The sequence below is a fragment of the Colobus angolensis genome, unplaced genomic scaffold, assembly GCF_000951035.1.
Source record: "Colobus angolensis palliatus isolate OR3802 unplaced genomic scaffold, Cang.pa_1.0 Scaffold9, whole genome shotgun sequence".
Classification (NCBI taxonomy): domain Eukaryota; kingdom Metazoa; phylum Chordata; class Mammalia; order Primates; family Cercopithecidae; genus Colobus; species Colobus angolensis.
The window spans coordinates 9,644,956-9,669,761 of record NW_012122931.1 but is presented as its reverse complement, the minus strand read 5'-3'; the positions used below and the strand labels follow the sequence as shown (position 1 = coordinate 9,669,761).

Genomic DNA, 24,806 nt, shown 5'->3' with positions numbered 1-24,806 from the left:
TAATTGAAATTAGAGGATATAAAACACTAATAGAGATCATAAAGATGGTATTAACATGGAAGAGAATAATAAAATGTGAAAACTTCTGTGATTAATATGACATTTCATTATATAAATCATTAATAACGGTCTTAAAGGAATTTTAATGCACAAATGAACTGAAGTGAATATTACATTACAGGAATAAAATTACTGTTATGAATTACTCTACCCGTTTCAAAAATTAAAGATAAATGAACTCAGACTAGACTATTAAAGTTTTAAATATAAAATCCTTTATCTAAAAATCATGAAAATTATAAAATGTCAAAGCTATATAAATTAGCATAGCTTTTCTTCAGTGGGCTGAAACAGTTTATAGGTAGTAAAATAAATGATTTGTATCTTTGTAACATTAGTCAAATCTTAAAAAGAACAATCTTTCTTTTACAAAATTTTAAGATATGCTGCATGGATTAAAAAGTAAATTCTTTGGTCACTAAGACAACCTACAATCTCAATTAATTATTAGCATCTAAGTGCTACCTAAAGAAATTCCAAAAAGAGTCACCTAAAATTATGCATTTGTGATTATATTGCCACTGGCTGATCAACCTTCAAAAATCAGTGAACTGATCCTTTAGAGAAATACCACCCAGCATCCACTGAACAACTCCTGCATACAGAGACCACGATAAAAAAGAAAGTCACAATCGATGCCATCTCTTGAAATGAGTTTTCTCTTGCTAATCTTCAGGTTCCTATCCCAGCATTTTGCTAATAGAAAATAAATAAATTTCTTTTTCAACCTATTTCAAGGTAGGAAATTATACACTTCTGCGTTAGCATTGTGGTAGGGAAATACTGAAAATAATCTTACCAGAAATTTAAACTATGCTGGGAAAAGCATTCTGACAATGTCACTATATCTAACCAAATTCCACTGAAGAAAAATACATTCAATTGCAATTAATAAATGTGAAGGGTACAGCCAAAGTAATATAATCATAAAGCTCTCAATTTAGCAGCATTCTCCTACTGAAATACATTCAACCTGTCATATAAGATATCATCTCAATAACCTGCAAGGAAGTCAGTTTCAACTAGAGAACTGAGAATCAATGGTTCTAAATTATATTCAAACCTTCACTCAAATCCTATTTTGATAAAAGTTCCTTTAGATACTGGGAAATGCTATTAATTATTTTCATCATGAGAGCAAATTATTCTTATGTCACAGATACTGAATGAATTCTGAACCAAAACCTGAATGTGCCTTTCACTGTAAATTGTATCCAGCTCTACCTCCAATATTACTTTATGTGCATTTTACATTTGGACCATGAAAATAAATATGTAAGTATTTTCAGTGTTCTACTATATCTCCTTGCCATTACCTTTCCTGGGAGTTAGCAGGTTACTGCTAATTTGGAGATTGTATTTTCTGATTATCTAAAAAAAAAATAATCTCCTAGAATACCTGTCATATTAGAACTACAATATATATTCTAAATAATTTGTCTAAGTAAAAAAAAAAAAATCCTTGGTTCATCACATTCCCCTTGAAACAAGGCCACCAAAAAAATATGTGGGAAAATGGGCAATAAGCTTTTAAAGCTAATGACTAAATACATGTATACCAAAGTTGAGTGTTTTCAAGCCAGAAAAATCAAAACGTGATCAATTTAAGAAAATAAAGGCAAAGTATCAAAAACAGGGGCACCTTTTCTAACCTCACACCCTAAGTATAGAACACTACTAAAACCAGCCCTAGCAAATACTCAGGTGTCTCCTCCCATTTCCCCACTCCCCTACAATTCCTCCAGCGGCAAGAAGTGCCTGCTCTCCTTGGGTGGTCACCTCTCTGTATTAAAAGTTTTTTATTATGTCAACCTGAAATCTGTCTCCAGGTAGTCTACCTACTGGGACTAATGTTGCTCTGTGAAGACACTCAAAGCCGGTCACTTGCCTTTCTAAACAATGACTTGTTAGACAACGTCCAACATGTTCTCCAAACCAACTTTTTCACTATCCCTCTTCTGTCTACTTCTAATAACATTCTAGAGGCCCTCTACATTCGCAGTCGCAGAGATGGAGAGGTTGCTCAGACTCACTCTTAGTCTGACATATGTGTGTTCCTATTAATACCCAGAAACTTCCCCCATTAAGCCTATTCCAACATTATGCATTATTCCATAAGACTGTTTACTGATTTAAAGCTCAGAAGACATGACTAGAACACAACGTTTACCTGTGTTTGAGCGTCTTCTAATACCAAAGTCCCAACTTGAGGTAATATCGACTGACTGGGCATATACATAGCCCTGAGTCTCACCATTGCTTCCCTGAATTTCTGACCCACTGTCTCCAGGCATTGAAGGAGGATGAATCTTCTCTAGGTCAACATCATGATCAATGAGAACCATCTCACACATTCCCGTGTCATCACTGGTCACATGTGACTGTCGAATATGAGCTAGAATGATAGTTGGATTGTCCAAGAAGGCCATCCTTTCTGTGGGCCAATTTCCTTAACAGGCTATTTTCTCCTCTTCATATTGCTTCACGAGCTCACCTACCTAGAAACATGATGTACACAGCAAATATTTAAGAATAAGGCAGAAAATGACTGAATCATTTTTCAGACAAATTCAGTGTAGTAAAATGCCACCTTGAAAATCAACATTTATCCCTGTTCTGTGGAGCTTAAAAGGATTAAGTCTAAGCTGAAAGGAAATCCTTATAAGCACTAGGGGCTGCAGCTCTAGTCAATGAGATCTCCATAGAAATCAGAAAGGAAGGCTTGCACTCTGGCAAAACAAATCACAGCAACTCCTAACAAGTCAGGCCACTCAAAGCACATAACTACTGTTAAAACAATAAATTTTGCTTTCTTTCTCCCTTCACCATCATGCAATCTTCTCATTACTTTATAAGGTCATGGGGGAACAAGTTGTATTTTCCTCAAATGATGTGCTAAAGTACAAAACTGTATTTCATCAGTTTATATTTCCCCTCCTGTCACATGGTTGTGAAGTGTTTAAAAGGGCAGAGACAATGCTTTCTGAGTTACTAGGGGTTTTATAAAAATGTACCACCAAATTAATTTTGCATAACGAATGTATTTTCCTTTCAAGATAGTACTGTGGTTTTTGTTGTTGTTTTCTTTTTTCTGAGACAGAGCATCACTTTTGTTGCCCAGGCTGGAGTGCAGTGGGGCCATCTTGGCTCACCGCAACCTCCACCTCCCGAGTTCAAGTGATTCTCCTGCCTCAGCCTCCTGTGTAGCGGGGACTACAGGGATGCACCACCATGCCTGGCTAATTTCGTATTTTTAGTAGAAACAGGGTTTCTTCATGTTGGTCAGGCTGGTCTCAAACTCCCAACCTCAGTTGATCTGCCCGCCTTGGCCTCCCAAAGTGCTGCAATCACAGGCGTGAGCCACCATGCCCGGCCTGTGTTTTTAAAATAAAACTTACAATCAAAACTACCTACTATACGATCAGCTTCTCATTTTAGAAACTTAATTATAAAAACTGCTTCCTCAGTCCTGTTAAAACTGTAATGAGGCTGGGCACAGTGATTCAAACCTGTACTCTCAACCCTTTGGGAGGCCAAGGCAGGAGGACTGCTTGAGTCCAGGAGTTCAAGACCAACATGGGCAACGTAAGAAAGACTCTATCTCTACAAAATATATATATATTTATTATTTTTTAATTAGCTGGGCATGGTGGGATGTGACTGTAGTCCTAGCTACTCATGAGCTGAGGTGGGGGGATCACCTGAGCCACAGCATTCAAGGCTGCAGTGAGCTATGATTGCACCATTGCACTCCAGCCTGGGTGACATAGTGAGACCCTGTCTTCTAAAACAAAACAAAACAAACAAAAAACACTGTAATAATATTTATTCTAGTAACAAGATAGCACCCTCTCAGCTAAGTGAAAATACTCAACAAAGAAAATATTGCAGAACAATGGTTAGGTACCAGGCCCTAGAGACAGAAAGGTTCAAATCCTGGCCCTATTACTTGTTAGCTATAAGATCTCGGTCAAAATACTTAACCTTTTTGAGCCTCCTTTTTTTCCCTTCATTTATAAAATGGAAGCTTCAGGAATGAGAGGATATGTAGGAGATATTGCAGGTAAAGTGCTCAAAAAAATACACGGCATGTAATTAAATAAATGTTAGCTATTAATATGATAAAAATATCAATAATTTCAACTATCAAGTCTTGCTTAAAGTAGTCCTAAAATAGGTCAATATCCCATCTGTCTTATAAGTTCATGGCACATAAAAGAAGTCTGTGCTTCCTTTGTGATAGAGGACACTGCAAGTCATCTGAGTGAGTTCCCTGTCCCTGCAAAATCGTTGCGAAGTACAAGGAATATGAAAGCTGGATTGACTATGTTTCCAGGAACAGTCCTAGAAGATATTTACTTTTAGAAGGACTTATAACACCAGATTTTCTTGTAATCTGTTTCTTCTAGAAATGGAACACAGAGAGGAAATCTAGCTAATAAATCCTTACAGCTAACTAAGGTTTTAAAAATTGCTGTCTGGAAACACATCATTCTGTTGACATCATATAGTGGATCTTAAAATAAAGATACTGAGATTAAAAAGAAATTTAACTGAGAAGCATCTCTAATCAAGCGAATTACATTAATCTTCACTTTTTCCCCTCTTAATATATTCCTTGAGTACTTATTTTATTCTGAGGCTACTGGGAAATGCAAAGGTGAGTAAAGTATCCCTGAATCAAAAAGTTAATACCCTAATATAGACCTAGAATCTCTCCTAATACCATGGGATTCTTTTAAGCACCAAATTTCTGAGATATCTGGTCCCTGAAATATTAGTGTCAATCTACCATTTTAAGGATATTGATCAGAAGAAAACACGAAATTAACAGTGAGCATTTAAATTTCACTTGTAAAAATACGAACTTCTCTATAACCATAAAAAATGTATACACCACAGATTTATTTATAAATGAGAGTATTTATGGAATCATAGTATCACAGATCAGAGCTGCAAACATTCTTCTATAGCAATCACAATAAGCCGTCTTCCTTGCATGAAAGGAAGGCAACTAGTCACCAGTACAGAGAAAGGTGCTTTCAAATTCATACTGAATAGTTCTTCCTTGCAAAAATTAGGGCTTTAATGAGAAATCACACATTTAATACACTTGATCTTAGCCAAAAGGCCGAGAAGCGATCACACATTTAGTAGGTGTTCTAGTACCAAAAAGTCAAATGGCAAAAGGCAAAGTGACAAAAGTATACTGAAGTACCCTCAATAAAATCTATTCTAGGGAAACAGATCACTTCTTTTGAAGACAAGAGGAACAGGTAAACACTTCTGAAGGCACACACCAACTCCCCAACTTTATCCTTCCAGAACAAATGCCTCAACAACAGCAGATATCTTCTCTATTAGTACACTATGGCTTCATACATTAAGGAAGCTGTATGATTCATTCCAAAAATATTGATTCCCTACCAACTCTGATATGGAACTCCCACAGGACTGCCCCAGAAAACATATTATTGTGTTTGTCACTTTTTACCTCCCGTTACGTGTACTTAGAGACTTAGACTATAAGTTCCACAAGGACAGGGTCCATAACACCATATTCCTTCTGGCAACAAAGGCTGTTACACATGGCAGGAGTTCAATAAATGTTGCTGTCTACCTTCCAAGGACTATTCAGTTTCATTGTAGAGATAAGTCATATATGAATGTGCCAGGTGTAAGTGCCAGGTGTGATTATAAATAAAGGATTGCCTTTTTTTCTTAATACAAGAGCATCTCTTCAATGTACCCTTCAAAATTGTCACCTTGGAACACTATCAACTTATTCTAACAAGACTACTTTTCAAAACCCAAAAGAATATTTGTAAAAATCTCCCAAAGAGCTACGTTTGATTTCCAAGACAAAGACATTCAGATCAGGGATAAAAACAAATCGTACTCTCTGATCAGTCGTGCAAAAATCAAAAAGATTTTTAAAAATCTAACTCTGGCAAGGGTTCAGAGAAATGGGCACTCTCATGCACAATACGAAGGAATGAAAACTGGGACTTTTTAGAAGGTAATTTGGTAATATTTACCAAAATATAAAACATGACTACTATCTGGGCAATCCTACCTCTAGGATTTGTTCTAAGGAGATAACTCTGTGAAGGATTTATCTCAGAGCAATTTGTAATACTGAAAATCTAAAAGGAACCTACAACAGTACACATATGCCACGACATATACATATAACACAATATTAACCAGCGATTAATAATACGTGGTAGAGGATGAACAAAATGTAGTATATACAAATGATGGAATATTATTCAGCCTTCAAATACAGGAAATTCTGACACATTACAACATAGATGAACCTTGAGAACACTATGCTAAGTGAAATAAGTCAGTCGCAAAAGGACAAGTACTGTATGATTCCATTTATATGAGATACCTAAAGTAGTCAAACTGACAGAAAATCTAACTACAGTTGCTAGGGGCTGGAGGAAGGGAGTAATGGGGAAAAAGTATTTAATGGGTACATTTCAGTTTGGGGAGATGGAAAAGTTACGGAAACGGACAATGGTGATGGTTGCACCATAATGTGAATGTATGTAATGCCAATGAACTACACATTTAAAAATGGTTAAAATGGTCAATTTTGGCTAGGCGTGGTGGCTCAAGCCTGTAATCTCAGCACTTTGGGAGGCCCAGACGGGCGGATCACGAGGTCAAGAGATCAAGACCATCCTGGCTAACATGGTGAAACCCCGTCTCTACTAAAAAATACAAAAAACTAGCCGGGCGAGGTGGCGGGCGCCTGTAGTCCCAGCTACTCGGGAGGCTGAGGCAGGAGAATGGCGTAAACCCGGGAGGCGGAGCTTACAGTGAGCTGAGATCCGGCCACTGCACCCCAGCCTGGGCGACAGAGCAAGACTCCGTCTCACAAAAAAAAAAAAGGAAATTTTACATCTCATTTATACCATGTATATTTTACCACAATTTAAAATTTTTAAGTTTTAAAATAAGTCTAGGAAACACCAGATTCAACCAAGTTAAAGAGGTTTTCTTCTTGCTGTTTTATCACAGGACTTCCCAAAACTTTTACATTATGTACTCTGTGTAGGCCGGGCACGGTGGCTCACGCCTGTAATCCCAGCTCTTTGGGAGGCCGAGGCGGGCAGATCACGGGGTCAGGAGATCAAGACCATCCTGGCTAATATGGTGAAACCCTGTCTCTACTAAAAATACAAAAAAAAAAAAATTAGCCAGGCGAGGTGGCGGGCGCCTGTAGTCCCACTGCACTCCAGCCTGGGCAACAGCGCGAGACTCTTGTCTCAAAGAAAAAAAAAAATTATATACTCTGTGTATTGTGACTCTCCAAGAGGGAGGAACCTAGTAACACAATATATCCCAAACTTACTTCATCCATAAATATTGTTTTCTATAGGAATACTAAAACATATCAGTGTGTAACAGCATTTCACAGAACAAGGTTTAGAAATGCTATTCTACACTTTCACAAATGCTGTCTCTTCAGGCCTTGAATGCCTTCCCTGAATGTTACCAACTCTTGATTCTCCGAGACAGTCAGACGTTTTTTGGCCAGGTGCAGTGGCTCACAACCATAATCCCAGCACTTCGGGAGGCCGAGGCGGGCAGATCACTTGTGGTCAGGAGTTTGAGACCAATCAACAGGTCAACATGTGAAACCCCATCTCTACTAAAAATACAAAAATTAGCTGGGCGAGGAGGCTAAGGTGGAAGAATCGCTTGAATCCAGGAGGCAGAGCTGAGCCAAGATGGCGCCACTGCCCTCCAGCCTGGGCAACGAAGCAAGACTCCATCTCAAGAAAATAATAAGGCCGGGTACAGTGGCTTATGCCTGTAATCCCAACACTTTGGGGGGGCCAAGGCGGGTGGATCACCTGAGGTCAGGAGTTTGAGACTAGCCTTGCCAACATGGTGAAATCCCATCTCTACCGAAAATATAAAAACGAGGGGGGTGTGGTGGTGCGTGCCTGTAGTCCCAGCTACTCGGGAGGCTGAGGCATGAAAATCTCTTGAATCTGGCAGGCGGAGGTTGCAGTGAGCCGAAATTGCCACTGCATTCCAGCTGGGCGACAGAGTGAGATTCTGTCTCAAAAATAATAATAATAATAAAATAAGATAGACCTTTTAGTATACCTTTAGGTCACAGATAAATAATATCACCTTGCCTAAGCTTTCCCACTTTTCACAGCTTCTTTCTCACACTTTTTAACACAACGTTCTTTAAAGCATAAAGATTTGTTTTACTAAAAATGGAAGCAATAGGGATATCCACATACAGAAGAAAGAGATGTCCCAAAATAACACAAAAAAATTTTTTTTTTTTTTTTTTTTTTTTGAGACAAGGCCTCATTCCCATCGCCCAGGCAGAAGTACAGAGGCACAATCACAGCTCACTGTAGCTTCAACTTCCCAGATTCAGGCGATTCTTCCACCTCAGCCTCCCAAGTAGCTGGGAGAATAGGCTCACACTACCACGCCTGGCTACTCTTTGTATTTTCTGTAGAAATGGGGTTTTATCACATTGCCCAGGCTGGTCTTGAACTCCTAGGCTCAAACGATCCACCAGTCTTGGCCTACCAAAGTGTTGGGATTACAGGCGTGAGCCACTATGCCAGGCCAACAGATGAATTTTTAATATACTGGGTGGATTTCCTTTTACACTTCAAATGAATAAATATTCAACAAATATTTACTAAGTTTCTACTAAGTGCTAAGGGTGGTTTCAGATGCATTTTGGATACTGTTCCCAGATTACACACCCGTCTGTGTTCAGTAATGATCATGAAACCTGCCTGTGGGGACTGGGAACATGCTCTAAACATGGGAATAATTTTTAGTAGGTTTTCATGGGCATAAGTCTTAATATAATTTTGGATAATTTTATATACACTCATTTCCAAACTTTATTTATAATGGCTTATGAAAAAAACTGAGGCCGGGTGCGGTGGCTCACGCCTTTAGTAATCCCAGCACTTTGGGAGGTCGAGACGGGTGGATCACGAGGTCAGGAGATCAAGACCATCCTGGCTAACACGGTGAAACCCCGTCTCTACTAAAAAATACAAAAAACTAGCCGGGCGAGGTGGCGGGCGCTTGTAGTCCCAGCTACTCGGGAGGCTGAGGCAGGAGAACGGTGTGAACCCAGGAGGCGGAGCTTACAGTGAGCTGAGGTCCGGCCACTGCACTCCAGCCTGGGCCACAGAGCAAGACTCCGTCTCAAAAAAAAAAAAAAAGAAAAAAAGAAAAAAACTGAGAAAATGAAAGGTTACGAAACTTGCCCAAAGCCAGACAGCTAATACATAGAACTAAAAATCAAATTCAAGAGCTTGCGATCTTAATCGCTACACCACAAGGCCTCTCAAAACAAAGAGGGACAAAGTTACAACAGTCATAATGAACACAATTTTTTTTTTTTTGAGACAGAGTCTCGCATTGTTGCCCAGGCTGGAGTGCAGTAGTGCAATCTTGGCTAACCGCAACTTCTGCCTCCCTGGTTCAAGCGATTCTCCTGCCTCAGCCTCCTGAGTGGCTGGGATTACAAGTGTGCACCACCAGGCCCCACTAATTTTTGTATTTTTAGTGGATACAGGGTTTCACCATGTTGGCCAGGCTGGTCTCGAACTCCTAACCTCAGGTGATCCCCTCACCTCAGTCTCCCAAAGTGCAGGGATTACAGGTGTGAGCCACCGCGCCTGGCCGAACATGACTTTTTAGAAGCCTATTGTACTTATTTGGTCCTGAAGCCTGAGAGAAATTTCTCCCATGGGTCTCTGTGAAAGACATAAGAGAGCAAATGTGTTATGCAGTAAACCCTTAGCTCCCCTCCACTAACAACAACGGTGCTTGTACAATAGCAAGAAACAATCAGTGCATGTAATGGTTGTTCAAAAAAATAAAAGTCACAAAATTTCACACAAGAAAGGAACTTCAGTGATCATCTCATTGTTGACCTGAAATCACAGAGGAAGGGTTTACTTTAAATATCTAGTTACGTCTAAGAATATTTTTTAAAATCCCTAGTGACTCATGTACCTTCAGTTCAAGTCTATACCTGAAATATTCTATTTCTTCAAATAACTCACTACAAGCAAACAAGCCTGCCCTATACTTCTTCAGTCTCTAAGGACCTGAGATAGGCAACAACAGACTTACAATGCTCACATCTATCCAATGGTTAGAAGGAAATCCCCCTTCCTGGACTTTTTCAAAACACTCCCCGCTCACTTCCCTCTGCTCAGCAGACTTCCCACCCTCTCACCTGCAATCTGTGAAAACTTGTCAGAATAGGCAACAGCCTGAGGCTTCTCAAAGGTCTGCAAACTCCCAATCAAAAATTACTGCTGCCCCATCAATGTGCCATATAAATGTTGGCATGTTAATTGTGTATTTATAAGACTGTTAATGGTTAGTTAATTTACCTCCCACACTATTATTGTACTTGAAATGATTTAACGTCTGCTGAGGGAGTTAACAACATGTAACAGCAGATGCGGGATTTATTTTTTTTTATTTTTATTTTTTACCTTTCCACACTGTACCCTGACTTCACACTATTAGCATTGGGCGAGTTAAAGCTAATACCTGTATAGGAGTCCTTAAATGTGTCATAGGAACACTCACATTTATTTCCCACAACAAGGAATGATTACAAGTGGGGGAAAAAAAAAAAAGGCTTTTTATTATATACAACGTCTTCCATTTATAAAAACCAACAGACCCTCCTTTTTTATTTTTTTACTAAGATTTCAATATTCTTTGATCTAGTTAAAGCTCAGAATTCATACCTCCTGAAATCTGAAAATAATTGAAGTGACCATTAAAATAAAACACACTTTATTGCTTTTAAATCTCTTTCTCTAACTCTCTCCAATTTAACTCTAAATTAAACGTTCATTTATTTTTTAGACTAGCAAAAATTGAGCTTTTTCCCCCTCAGGGAATTAAAATCTTCTCCATGTGAATATGCCCAATTTCATTAAGCAGTAAATAGTGAGACCATATATCTAGAGAGTTTGCTGCTTCTTTTTACATTTTTATTTCCATATTTTGACTAAAAGTGCTTACTAGATTAAAACAACAGAAATGATTTGTCTTATTTTGGATGAGATTCATTCACAAAATCATTTCAGTACTAAATGAAAAATTGTATAAATATTGGTCTGCCCCCTCCAGAAGTTTACTTACAAACTTCAGCAGAGGAGCTATGTCATACACATAGGGAACAATAACATAAAGCAAGATAAACCCGCCACCAAATGAGATATTAAGACAATACATTTTCCAAGAGACAGGAACATCACAGAAGACTTCAGGAAGGAAGGCAGAGGTATTTAAGGATAGCTATACTTTCATTAGGCAGAAACACAAGTGAAACAGTAACAGTCGACATTTACAGCGCTCTTACCAGGAGATGTACTAATCACTTTTCACGTAACAACATATTTAATCCTTACAGCCACTTCAGGAGGTAGGTATTGATACTATCCTCATTTTATAGATTTAAAAACAAACAAAACTAAGGCTTAAAGGAGTTAAGAATCTTGCCCAAGGAGACAAGGTAGATTTTTTAAGACCACAATTGTTGAAGCTCCTCCCATCAAGAGGTGGAGTCTATTTCCCCATCCCTTGAATCTGGGCTCACATTGCAATTTGCTTTGACCAACAGAATATACGGAAAGGAATGTTGTGGAAGTTCTGAACCTTGGCCTCAACAGCACTTGCAGCTTCTTCCCTGGCCTTCTCTGGAACACTTCTGAATTATGGGAAAAAGTCAGGGATAAAAGACTATGTGGAGAAAGAAGCTCAGCCATCTCTGTCATTCCAGCTGTCCTGCTGAGGCCCCGTGAGTGATTAAGTCATCAGGGACAAGTCTCCCACTAACCTATCAGGAGTCAAGGTCTCTTCTTCTATCAAATGTCTCCCTCAGACAAAGGAACCCTGATCCCTGATTTTCTTGTCTTATGCCACTAACCTCCACCTGAAATGCCTCAGAATCTTACATCTGCCAAGATCCAGTTAAAAAGAACCTGGCAGAGTGACTCTCAAACTTCTCCACGGACACACCTGAAGGGCACTGGACAGTGACCATAAATCAAGGTATGAGACAACCTAGGGGAGCCACCTACAGTAACATGCCATAATAATTTATTTTTAGAATTCATTCATATTTTGTATTCTATTTTATACTACACTGCACCTATATATGTTTGTTTGTTTACAGAGACAGGGTCTCACTCTGTCACCTAGGCTGGAGTGCAGTGGTGTGACCACAGCTCACTGCAGTCTTGACTTCCCAGGCTCAAGCGATCCTCCCATGCCAGCCTGGGACTGCAGGCAAGCACCACCACACCCAGCTAATTTTTAAATGTTTTTGCAGAGACAAGAGTCTAGTCATCTTCCCCAGGCTAGTCTCAAACTCCTGGGCTCAAGCGATCCTCCCACTTTGGCATCCCAAAGAGCTGGGATTACAGGCATGAGCCACTGTGTCCCCCCCCCACCCCATGTTTGCTTTAACAGGAAAAAAAATGTTTATCTTCAAATACACCACTAAAACTGATACTTCAGGAAAATGTACCACGGTTACTTTGTAGCTTCCAGTACACCCTAGGACTCTCTTAACCCCAGCTGAACAGCACGGATCTAGTGGAAAAACACAGACTTTGGTGTCAGAAATGTCATTTTGTATAGATAAAATGGCACTTTATAAACGGACTCAAAACTCTAAATTATACTCAAAAGATGTTTCCTATAAGGTTGAAGAACTGTTAAGTATAAACCACACTAAACTATAAAGTTCTAAGCACAAGTTTGAATAAAATATTGTTATTCAGCTGTTATAAAACAATCTGTATTTTCAAAGTGTTTTGAAATAATGTTTATGTGCTAGCAATAGCTGTGAAACTTCAAACAACCTAACCACTCACCACCCCCAAAACTTCAAACCTGCTAACATTTCCAGCTGTTACAAGAACTCTGCCAGTCTGGTACAATGTAGCCCCTAAATTATTTTTCCAATGGGTGTTGTCTCTCTGACATAATAGATTCGATTGACACTTGTGAAAATAAACAATTTTAGGTTTTACTTTAAGATCTCAGGTCAAAATGTTTACTAGTTTTACCTAAAGTGAAGAATATAAATAATGCCAAAGCAACTAGACTGTTTCTCCACATGAAATTACCAGTTTAGGAGCTTAAGCTGTAAATAGCACTCAACTGTCTACCAAATATTCATTCACTGGTTTCATTCATTTGACAAATATCTATAAGGCACTTACCACATGCTGGGCACCAAAGATACAATGCTGAGCAAAAATAAAGACTTTTGGCCACTGCCTTCATGGATCTTCTGAGGGTGGACCCAGTAGATAGAATTTTAAATTTTTTTTTTTTTTGAGATGCAGTTTTGCTCTTGTTGCCCAGGCTGGAGTGCAATGGCATGATCTCAGCTCACTGCAACCTCTGCCTCCCAGGTTCAAGCGACTCTCCTGCTTCAGTCTCCCTAGTAGCTGGGATTACAGGTGCCCACCACCACCAAGCCCAGCTAATTTTTTGTATTTTTAGTAGAGATGGGATTTCACTATGTTGGGCAGGCTGGTCTCAAACTCCTGACCTCAGGCGATCCACCCACCTTAGCCTCCCAAAGCGCTGGGATTATAGGCATGAGCCACTGTGCTCAGCTTAAATTCTTGCCCCTTTCTGTTTTCCCCTCCCCTTGAGTGTGGGTGGAATCTCACTTGCTTCTTTCTAACCAATAAAACATGGCAAAGGTGATGAGACAGTCACTTCCTTGATTACTTTCCATTATATAAGACTCCATCTTAGCCAACTGAAAAGAGTGATTCTAAGCCAGAGAGATCTTCTTACTGGCCTTCATGAAGCGAACAGCTATGTTATGGATACACATGGCAAGGACCTGAGAGCAGCCTCTAGCAGCTGAAAATGGTCCTGGCCAACCACTAGCATGAAAAGGAGCATCTCAGTCACATTCGTTTCGCAAGGAAACGAATTCCACTACCACCTGAGAGACCTTGGAAGATCTTTCCCGAGTGAGCCTCTAGATGAGGCTATAGTCAGCTGACACCTTAATTTCATCCCTTGGAGAGCGTGAACACAAAACTCAGCTGAAGCCATGACTCCTGACTCGTGGTGAAATCATAAATTAATATCGTTTTAAGCAGATAAGTTTGTGGTAATTTGTTATGCAGCAAAAGAAAATGAATCCAGCATAGTGAAGGAAAACAAGCCTACACCCCTTCACATATAACACATAAGGCTCTCTAAAACGCAGTTTCACTACCTCTTCCCTCCCCATCATGCAACTTCCAGGACTGCACTGAATATGTACTGGCCTTTGGTAATGATACTCCTTTACTTCAGGTGTGCCCTTCCGCAATATAAATCTTATTCTTGTAAGTCCAACAGAAGTATCTCGTCCTTGGCAACCCCTTCTATATGACCCAGAGTCCAACCTATTTTAATAGCACTTTATTTCTATCCTCATTACAGTGAGTTACATGAGTATCATTTTTAAGGAATCAACAATTTTAAATTTTTTTACCCAATTCTAGATTCACAAATATGGTTACTTCATTAAGGTATAAATCTCCCCAAATCATTTGTGAATTTGCTAAAGATCCCATCAACAGTAATGTAATGGTTCAAATGGAAGCCAGGTTTTTTTCCCCGAGAGACATTTAAGCAATCAATATCTGGAGATAGTTCCAGTTGTTACAACTAGAGATGGATGCTATTAGTAGCCAGTAGGTAGATGCCAGTGACGCTAGTAAACATGGTACAATGCACAAGGCAGCACCCACAACAAAAAATTACACCTCTCCAAATATCAATATGAACAATGCCAAGCTTGAAAAACCCCACAATAATGTGGGGTTTGAAGCCACTAAATCTGTGGCAGTTTTCAACTCCCTTGAAACTGTTTTGTTTGTACTGAAACTATAGAACTTTACTACTAAAATCTACGCTCAAACCTTCTAAGGGCTAAAAAAGTTCAACTCTGTTTTCTGAAATTTTAATCTACCCTAAGGAGAGCCAAAGAAGCCTTTTCACCCTTCTTCCGCTGACTACTTCCTAACATATTATTCAAAATCCAACTCAGTGGTAGCCTTAACCTCCTAGGCTCAGGCGATCCTCCCATCTTGGCCTCTCAGGTAGCTGGGACTACAAGCACGCACTACCACGCCCAGCTAATTTTTTGCAGAGACAGGGTCTCACCACATTGCCCACACTGGTCTTGAATTCCTGGATTCCAGCGATCCTCCCCCTCGGCCTCCCAGGGCATTAGGATTAGAGATGTGAGCCACTGCACCTGGCCTGCTCCTTTCATGTGCCATTTCACTGCACTTCGTTCCTAGTTCTACCAAATAATTAACCCGGCACATTGCCTGTTAGTAAGGCGCTAAGTGTTTGTTGATTTTATTCATTCAACAAATATTTACTGAATGCCTACTGTGTGCCAGGCATTGTTCTAGATGCAGAAAACACAGCAGAGAAGGCAAAGTCCTGCCCTCATGACAGGACAAAGAAGTAAATTATATGGTGAGTTAGAAGTGCCATGAAGAAAAACAGCACAGAGAAAGAAATGGATAATGCTGGATGGAGCCATGAATTGCAACAGTAAATAAAATAGCCAAGGAATGCCTCACTTAAGTGACATCTGACTTAACACCTGAAGGAGGTGAGAGACCAAGCCACGTAGACACTCCAGGGCATAGGTCTGCCAAGCAGAAGGGAACATGCCTCACACTGCTCAAGGAGTAGCAAGGAGTCCGCCAAGAAGCAAGTAGTAGATAAGATCTGAAATAGTGGGGTGAGTCTGTAGGGCCTCACAGGCCATCCTAAAGCCTTAAGCTTTTACTCCAAGTGAAATGAGGGGTCACTGGAGGATTGTGAATTATCTATCTCACATTTAAAAGGATCTCCCTGGTTGCTATGTTAATGAATGAACGGGCCGGACGCGGTGGCTCACGCCTATAATCCCAGCAATTTGGGAGGCTGAGGCGGGCGGATCACAAGGTCAGGAGATCGAGAACATCCTGACTAACACGGTGAAACCCCGTCTATACTAAAAATACAAAAAGTTAGCTGGGCAAGGTGGCAAGCACCTGTAGTCCCAGCTACTCGGGAGGCTGAGGCAGGAGAATGGCATGAACCCGGGAGGTGGAGCTTACAGTGAGGCGAGATCACACCACTGCACTCCAGCCTAGGCAACACTCTGTCTCAAAAAAAAAAAAAAAAAAACAAAAAGAAAAGCAACACACTTTACCGCAAAGATCAACTCAGGAAACCTAAATTTCAGGGACCTAATTACACGGCCTTGTACAAGTGACTTCTTTCAACCTCATCTGTTCTTACATCTGTTAAATAGCATGGCTGAACTATATGAAGGGCCTTTTAGCTCTTAAATTCCATTCCAGTCACTGTGTGGAGGAGGAAAAGGAGGATGTGACTGGGAAAGGTTTATCCTGGAGCCCATGTAAAAGATTTTGGGTGTTTTTGCTTCAGATGGTTTTCCCTCGACCAGAATTTCATTGCATGTTTTACCTCTACCACACCTGTGCCATAGTTCAAACTCAGAGGCACGAGGAATCTCTTTTTTGACAAAGAATTGTAATAGCATCAAGATGTTGCCAGTATACTCTCTACAAAGGTAAACCACGTTGACTGATCTGAACAGGCATTATTGCCGTTTTTGGTTTTTTTCTTTTTTTTTTTTTTTTTTTTTTTTGAGAGACAGAGTCTTGCTCTGTCGCCCAGGCTGAGGTGCAGGGGCATGATCTCAGCTGCAACCTCCACCTCCCAGGTTCAAGTGATTCTCCTGCCTCAGCCTCTCCAGTAGCTGGGACTGCAGGTGCCACCACCACGGCCGGCTAATTTTTCTACGTTTAGTAAAGCCAGGGTTTCACGATGTTGGTGAGACTGGTCTCGAACTCCTGACCTCAGGTGATCCACCCACCTCGGCCTCCCAAAGTGCTAGGATTACAGGCCTGAGCCACCATGCCCAGCCCATCTTTTTTTTTTTTTTTTTAATCCCAGTATATATATAAATTGGTTCCAATAACTACAAGACTTAAAATTGATAAACAATACAGTTATCTTCAGAGTGTTATCATAAAAGAAACTAATATTAACAGAAAATTAAAATGTGATTATAAAAATGCACAGTGGGTTGCCACATCTAGAATTCCACGTTGCTGTCACAGGCTATGGATTAGTGACATCTGCTATGGATTAGTTAACATTTGTCATTGTTAAAGAGACTAGCTATGGGATGACTTTAGGAGAGTCAGTGCTTCTGACTCTGTTTCCTCTATAGCGAAATAGCCTTAATATGTGTCCTATTATCCATTTCACAGTGATGCTACTATAAAACAAAATAGAGGCTGGGCACAGTGACTCATGCCTGTAAATCCCAGCATTTTGAGAGGCAGAGACAGGAGAATCACTTCAGGCTGGGAGTTTGAGACCAGCCTGGGCAACAGAGCAAGACCCCACCTATACAAAAAAAAATTTTTTTTTAATTAACCAGGCATGGGAGCACATACCTGTAGTTCCATCTACTCAAGAGGCTGAGATGGGAGAATCACTTGAGCCGAGGAGTTCAAGGTTACAGTGAGCATTATTGAGCCACTGCACTTCAGCTTGGGCAACAGAGTGAGACCCTGTCTCAAAAAATTTTTAAAAGAATATTTACAGAAAGCTAAAAAGCACTATATAAATCTAAGATGCAATATTACTGACTTTTCCTATTCTAGCTATATCTTTTTGGAAGGAAAATAAACAAGCTGTCAACTGTCAAACTCATTAATTCAACTCCTGATGAAGAGAAGACAGCAACGAGATAATCCAGCAGATAATCCTCAAACTACTTTTATGTAACTTTGAATGGTGCTTTGTATTTTCACTTGAATAGAGCTTTCATAATCTCAATAAATGATAATGGCTATTGTTGTTATTAACAAAACTGTGTTAACTTTGCTAGGTATTTTCTCAGAACCTTCTAGACTATCTCATTTTTTTTTCTTTTTTTTTTTTGAGATGGAGTTTTGCTCTTGTCATCCAGGCTAGACTACAAATGGTGCAATCTCGGCTCACTGCAACCTCCACCTCCCAGGTTCAAGCGATTCTCCTACCTCTCAGCCTCCTGAATAACTGGGATTACAGCCGCCCACCACCACACCCTGCTAATCTTGTTTTTTTTTGTTTTTTTTTTTTTGAGATGAAGTCTTACTCTGTCGCCCAGACTGGCGTGCAGTGGCCGGATCTCAGCTCACTGCAAGCTCCGCCTCCCAGGTTTACGCCATTCTCCTGCCTCAGCCTCCCGAGTAGTTGGGACTACAGGCGCCTGCCACCTCGCCCGGCTAGTTTTTTGTATTTTTAGTAGAGATGGGGTTTCACCATGTTGGCCAAGCTGGTCTTGAACTCCTGAACTCAGATGATTTGCTGGCCTCGGCCTCCCAAAGTACGGGGATTACAGGCATGAACCACCATGCCCAACTAGACTACTTCATTTTTAAAATCACCACGGTGTACCAAACACGAGGATAATGTAACAGAACTGGCTTCATTCTGCTTATAATACTATAATTAGGGTGGGAATGATCCACAACATACAATTTAAATAAAATAATCAATTCTCAGCCCAGACATGGTGGCTCACGCCTGTAATCCCAACACTTTGGGAGGCAGAGGTGGGTGGATCGCTTGAGCTCAGGAGTTCAAAACCAGCCTGGGCAACATGGCAAAACCCCATCTCCACAAAAAAATACAAAAATTAGCCGGCCGTAAGACCCTCATCTCTTAAAAACAAAATAAAGGCACTTTTGCCATTCACAAAGCTATGAGGTAGACTCTACAATTCTTCATGTTCTATAAATCAGTAAACTTAGGCACAAACTTGTCCAAGGCCACGCAACTAGTAAGAGGTGGAGTCAGGATAGCCTGGCTCCAGAATCCTGCTCCCAATCATTACAATATGCTATCTCACATTTCCAGCTTAAGCTCACTTCATCTTAATCTTCTTACTCCACTTCTCACACACAAGTCTAGGTATGGGTATAGAGAGACTTATCAGTTCATTCAATAAGCATGAATACATACTACATGCTGAGGTTTAGGCGTATAAAGTGCTAAGTCATAGTCCCTATTCCCAAGAGGCTTACAGTCAAACAAGGAGTTAAATACAGGTATACAAATGGCCACAATAAAGAACAGGCCAGGTGCGGTGGCTCATACCTGTAATCCCAGCACTTTGGGAGGCTGAGGCGGGCAGGTCACCTGAGGTCAGGAGTTCAAGACCAGCCTGGTCAACATGGTGAAACCCCATCTCTACAAAAAATTAGCTGGGCGTGGTGGTGGGTGCCTGTAATCCCAGCTACTCGGGAGGCTGAGTTACGAGAATCACTTGAACCAGGGAGGTGGAGGTTGCAGTGAGCCGTGATCACACCACTGCACTCCAGCCTGGGCGACAGAGCAAGATTCCATCTCAAAAAAAAAAAAAAGAAGAAGAATGAGAACAATGCTAGAGGAGTCTACAACAACGTACTATGGGCCAGGCGTGGTGGCTCATGCCTGTAATCCCAACACTCTGGGAGGCTGAGGTGGGCAGGTCACCTGAGGTCAAGAGTTCAAGACCAGCCTGGCCAACACAACACGGTGAAACCCCATCTCTACTTAAAAAAAAATACAAAATTAGTCGGGCACTGTGGTGGGCACCTGTAACACCAGCTACTCAGGAGGCTGAGGCAGGAGAATCACTTGAACCCAGGAGGCGGAGGTTACAGTGAGCCCAGGTCGCGCCATTGCACTCCAGCCTGGGCTACAAGAGCAAAACCCCATCTCAAAAAAACAATGTACTATGGAGACACAAAGAAAAAATATCCAAATGAGACTAGATATTCAGACAAGGCTTCACAGAGAAGACTAAGATCACAATAATGGAAGGAGTCACTTCCAACTTAGCCACCTTAATAGTTAAAAAAAGAGAGAGAGTGAACCAGCAATTGAACAATCTATAATCCTGGCTCCTTGATCAGAAATTTCAGAAGTTTCAAGAAATGCTTAAAACAAAAACATCAGGCCATGTGTGAGTTATTGCAGAAGCAAAGAAAAGATAACTAACTACCCTTTGCAGTGGGGGAAGTCAAGGGAATGGCAGAAGTTGAGAGAGGGTGCGTAGGAGAGGCTGAAAGCAAACCATCTTCAGGCTGCCTGGCTTCCAACCCGGACCTGGCCACTCACGGTGGGACCTTAATAAAGTCACAACTTCTGTGTCTCTATTCCCTCATCTGTAAATGGGAGTAAGCTCAGTGCCTGCCTCATAGGATTGTTGTGAGGACTGAATGAATTAATACATGTTATGTGCTTCAGTGCCTGACCCATGGTAAGCACCATTACAACTGTTTACTATTATTACTGCTATTATTCCCGGTCTAAGATGAATCTTCAAAGATGAGAAATTGCAAGGTTGGAAGAGGGGGCAAAAGGCAATATTCGAGGTAGAAGACACAGCATCAGACAAGGCACTGAAGCAAGAAACAGCAGAACAACACGTATTTAGTAACTAAAATTACATGGAGTTCAAAGTTGCTAACTAGGATTACAGAGAGACTGCTCTGGCAGCTGTATAGAAGATTAATTTGATGGACAAAACAGAAGACTAGTTATAAAGCTGTGACTATAGCCCGGAGATAATGAAATCTGAAGGCAGTGAAAGATGGTTATATGAATTCAAGAAACAGTCACAAAATATTTAAGAGATAAAAACTGGTAGAGGCTGGGCGCAGTGGCTCACGCCTGTAATCCCAGCACTTTGGAAGGCTGAGGCAGGTGGATCACCAGGTCAGGAGATGGAGACCATCGTGGCTAACACGGTGAAGCCCCATCTCTACTAAAAATACAAAAAATTAGCCGGGCATGGGGCGGGCGCCTGTAGTCCCAGCTAGTTGGGAGGCTGAGGCAGGAGAATGGTGTGAACCTGGGAGGTGGAGCTTGCAGTGAGCTGAGATCGTGCCACTGCACTCCAGCCTGGGCAAGAGAGCAAGACTCTGTCTCAAAAAACAAACAAACAAACAAAAAAAACTTGTGAACTTGGTGACCGAGTGAATGTGGAGGATTAAGAAGGGGGAAGTTTATGGCTTGTGTGATAGTGCCAACAAATAAAACTATAAACTCAAAAGCAAAAACAGATTATCAGGTAGTGGGGAGATGCGTAGTTACGTTTCAGACACAATGAGTGGGCTTCAGTTGTCTAAGGATTACCCAAATAGAGATCCATCAAAACACAAACCTGAGAGCCCAGGAGAAAGGTCTGAGCAAACTTGGGAGACATCAACATGTGACAGGTAAATCCATAGCTGTGAATTTTGCCCAGGGAAAATACGTAAGAATAGTAACCTAGGGATAAAACCAAGGAACAGCAATAGTTAAAGGGTAGCCTAAAGAAAAAAGAAAAAAAAGAAGTTGAAAAAAAAAAAAAAGTCAATCTTTGGCTAGATCCTGAAGTTAGCTATCCATGCTGTGTAAACTCATGAATTTATAAGCTATAACTTTCTTCACTGGCTTTCCCCCTTACCTCGCATTTCCTAGTAAGAAGATCCACTGCTGGACTGTAAAGTCCTTGAGTGGAAAGGGCATTGGACTTGCTATCACTAATGCCCAATACATATGTCTGGTACACACATGCTTGTAAAATGAACCTGGCTGAACAGAGAAAAATAGATAATTTCCCACCTATTTAAACAAAAGGCTTGTGGAATTCCTAGACCTAGAGCTGCTTCCAGCCCAGAGCAGAGAAATACAGAACCTGAGGAGAACAGAATCAGAAAGGAGGCTGACCTTATACATTGTTGGAGAAAATGTAAAATAATGCAGCTGCTTTGAAAAACAGCTTGGCAGTTTCTCAAAATGTTAAACAGAGCGTTACCATATGACCCAGCAACTCCACTCCTAGGAATATACCCAAGAGAACTAAAAACATATGTTCACATGGAAATTTGTATACAAATGTTCACAGTAGTATTCATAATAGCCAAAAGGTAGAAATAACCCAAATGTCCATCAACTGATCAACATATAAACAAAATGTAGTACAGACACACAATGGAATATTATTTGGCAACAAAAAGGAATGAAGTACTGATCCATGCTCCAACATAGGTGAACCTTGAAAATATTACACTACATCAAAGGCCACAAACTGTGTAATTCCTTGTATATGAAAGGTTCGGAATAGGCAAATCCATAGAGACAGAAAGTAGATTAATGGTTGCCAGCAGCAGGAGGAGGAAAAGTGGAGTGACTGCTAATGGATATGAGATTTCTTTCTGAGGTGACAAAAATGTTCTGGAATTAGTTAATAGTGACAGTTATACAACTTTGTGAATATCCTAAGAACCAGTAAATTGTACATTTTAGAGGTGTGAATTTTACGGTATTCGAATTATATCTCAATTTTTAAAAAAGAGAGGGGATAGAAACACAGGAAGGCTAGGATCCATGCTACATCCTAAATTTCTTCTAATTCAGGTGATTCCAACACAAGGATATCAAGAAAGTACCTAAGAAGCAGAATTGGCAACAGTAAACAACAATTTTTAAACAATCTGTAATATAAGTTGATTATATCAAATAGACATCAAATTCCTCATGCAAAAATGGGAGTTTCCAAGTCTTCTGGGGAAAAGAGAACTGTCATATACCTTGGTGACCTGTGTAAAGGTGGCTAACCTACATTTCTAGTTGAAGGAGGTTAATCCTAGTACCAGAAATCCCATCAGAACTTCTGGCTTTGCTGAAGCAAACCCCCACACACTGGAGCAGCTTCTCCTACCAGAGCACCAGACAATACTCTAATCCACACCAGGGGATCTGCCTGAGAAGCCACCACTAACACAATACCTCTGTCAGCAGCCTACCGAGCTACTGGTACTTGGAGAGTTAATTCTCTTCACTTTGGAATAAACAAACTGAAGGAGATAAACCAAGAAAGGCAACATGACATGGCAGCAAACACAACAACTTTGGAGAGCTGGGTATGCTCCCAATTCCAGCACTTAGTTGCTGAGAAAATTGGGAAGGTCACATTTATCTGAGGCTCAGTTTTTCTCGTTACCTCACAAAACTACTGTTCCATTGTAGGGCCCCAAAGTGACACTCCAGTGTTCATATCCTTCCCAATTCACGTAAAAGAAAACTAGTCGTTAGTAGTATATATTGTGGGGTCTTATTTTCTTTTTGGAAAATAAGACGCCTGGACCCCTTATCTATGATGTACTTAAACACATATTCTCAAACTTAAATAAAATTAGAAAACATATAGAATGTCCAAGCCAGGATCCTTGGCTCCCTTTTATGAAGCCCAGAGCCATTTAGTTACCCATCCTGTGCATCCTAACTTCTCTCTCCTTAGATTTCATCCACTTCACTTCATCTCAATAACCTAATTCAGCTGGGTGCAGTGGTTCACACCTACAATCCCAGTGCTTTGAAGGGTCACAGCAAAAGGATCACTTGAGATCAGGAGTTCAAGAGCAGCCTGGGCAGATTCTGTCTGTACCAAAAACTTTTTAAAATTAACTAGGAGCAGTGGCGCGTGCCTGTAGTCCTAGCTACTCGGGAGGCTGACGTAAGAGAATTGCTCGAGGCCAGGAAGTCAAGGCTGCAGTGAGCTGTGATCACACCACCACATTCCAACCTGGGTGACAGAGTGAGACCCTGTCTCTTAAAAAAACAAAGAAACACAAACACTAATCCAAGTCACCATGTCTCATACCTAGGCTACTGCAATTGTTTCCTAACTTGTCTTAAAATCTTTCAATGACTCTCCCAACTCCTCAACATGACCAAGCCTTGCCTACATCTGCAGCCCCATCTCCCACATATCCCATCAGTTCTTTCTACTCTGGCCTCAGTGAACTTGGTTTTCTTCAACTTTTGAACATATACTTCTTCTCTCTAGAAATTTTATCTGTCTTGTCACTTGGCTTAGACATCTCTTTTTCCTTCACACTCAGACATCTCCTGCCCCAGGAAGATTTCACTTTATCAAGTCCAAAGTAGATACTCCTCCATACTCACCTTGACTCTCATTACTATAACGCTTCAAGTTAGGTTCTACTTCTCCACCTAGGCTGTCCTTTCCCTTTCTAGAATGCAAGTTCATGAGACTAGGGACCATGTCTGTAGATTTCATTGGTCAATTCCCACACATATGACTAGTGACCAATACAGATTCAGTATATATTGATTGAATAAAATGATTACAATTAAGCAAAAAGCTAAGCTAATGGAAACTTTTACATATATAGGTGTGTGTATATATACACACACACACATATACATAGGTGTGTGTATACACACACACACACACACACACACACACATATATTTTTTTTGAGATAGAGTCTCACTCTGTTACCCAGGCTGGAGTGCAGTGGTGCAATCTTGGCCCACTGCAATCTCTGCCTCCCAGGTGTTCAAACAATTCTCCAGTCTTCCAAGTAGCTGGAATTATAGGCACACGTTACCACAGCTCAGCTAATTTTTGAATTTTTAGTAGAGATGGGGTTTCACCATGTTGGCCAGGCTGGTTTCGAACTCCTCACCTCAAGTGATCCATCTGCAGCCTCCCAAAGTGCTAGGATTACAGCATGAGCCACAGCACCAAGGCTTTTTTTTTTTTTTGAAACGGAGTCTCGCTCTGTCACCCAGGCTGGAGTGCAGTGGCAGGATCT

General features: G+C 40.7%; 1 protein-coding gene across 1 annotated transcript in view; it reads right to left on the bottom strand.

Moving 5' to 3' along the window:
* Positions 1–24,806, bottom strand: part of MAPKAP1 (mitogen-activated protein kinase associated protein 1) — a 268,575-nt gene that overhangs the window by 229,459 nt on the left and 14,310 nt on the right. Inside the window, 1 exon segment of the mRNA XM_011931379.1 lies at positions 2,231–2,558. Coding sequence (XP_011786769.1) covers positions 2,231–2,489 — 259 coding nt within the window. The 5' untranslated portion in view covers positions 2,490–2,558.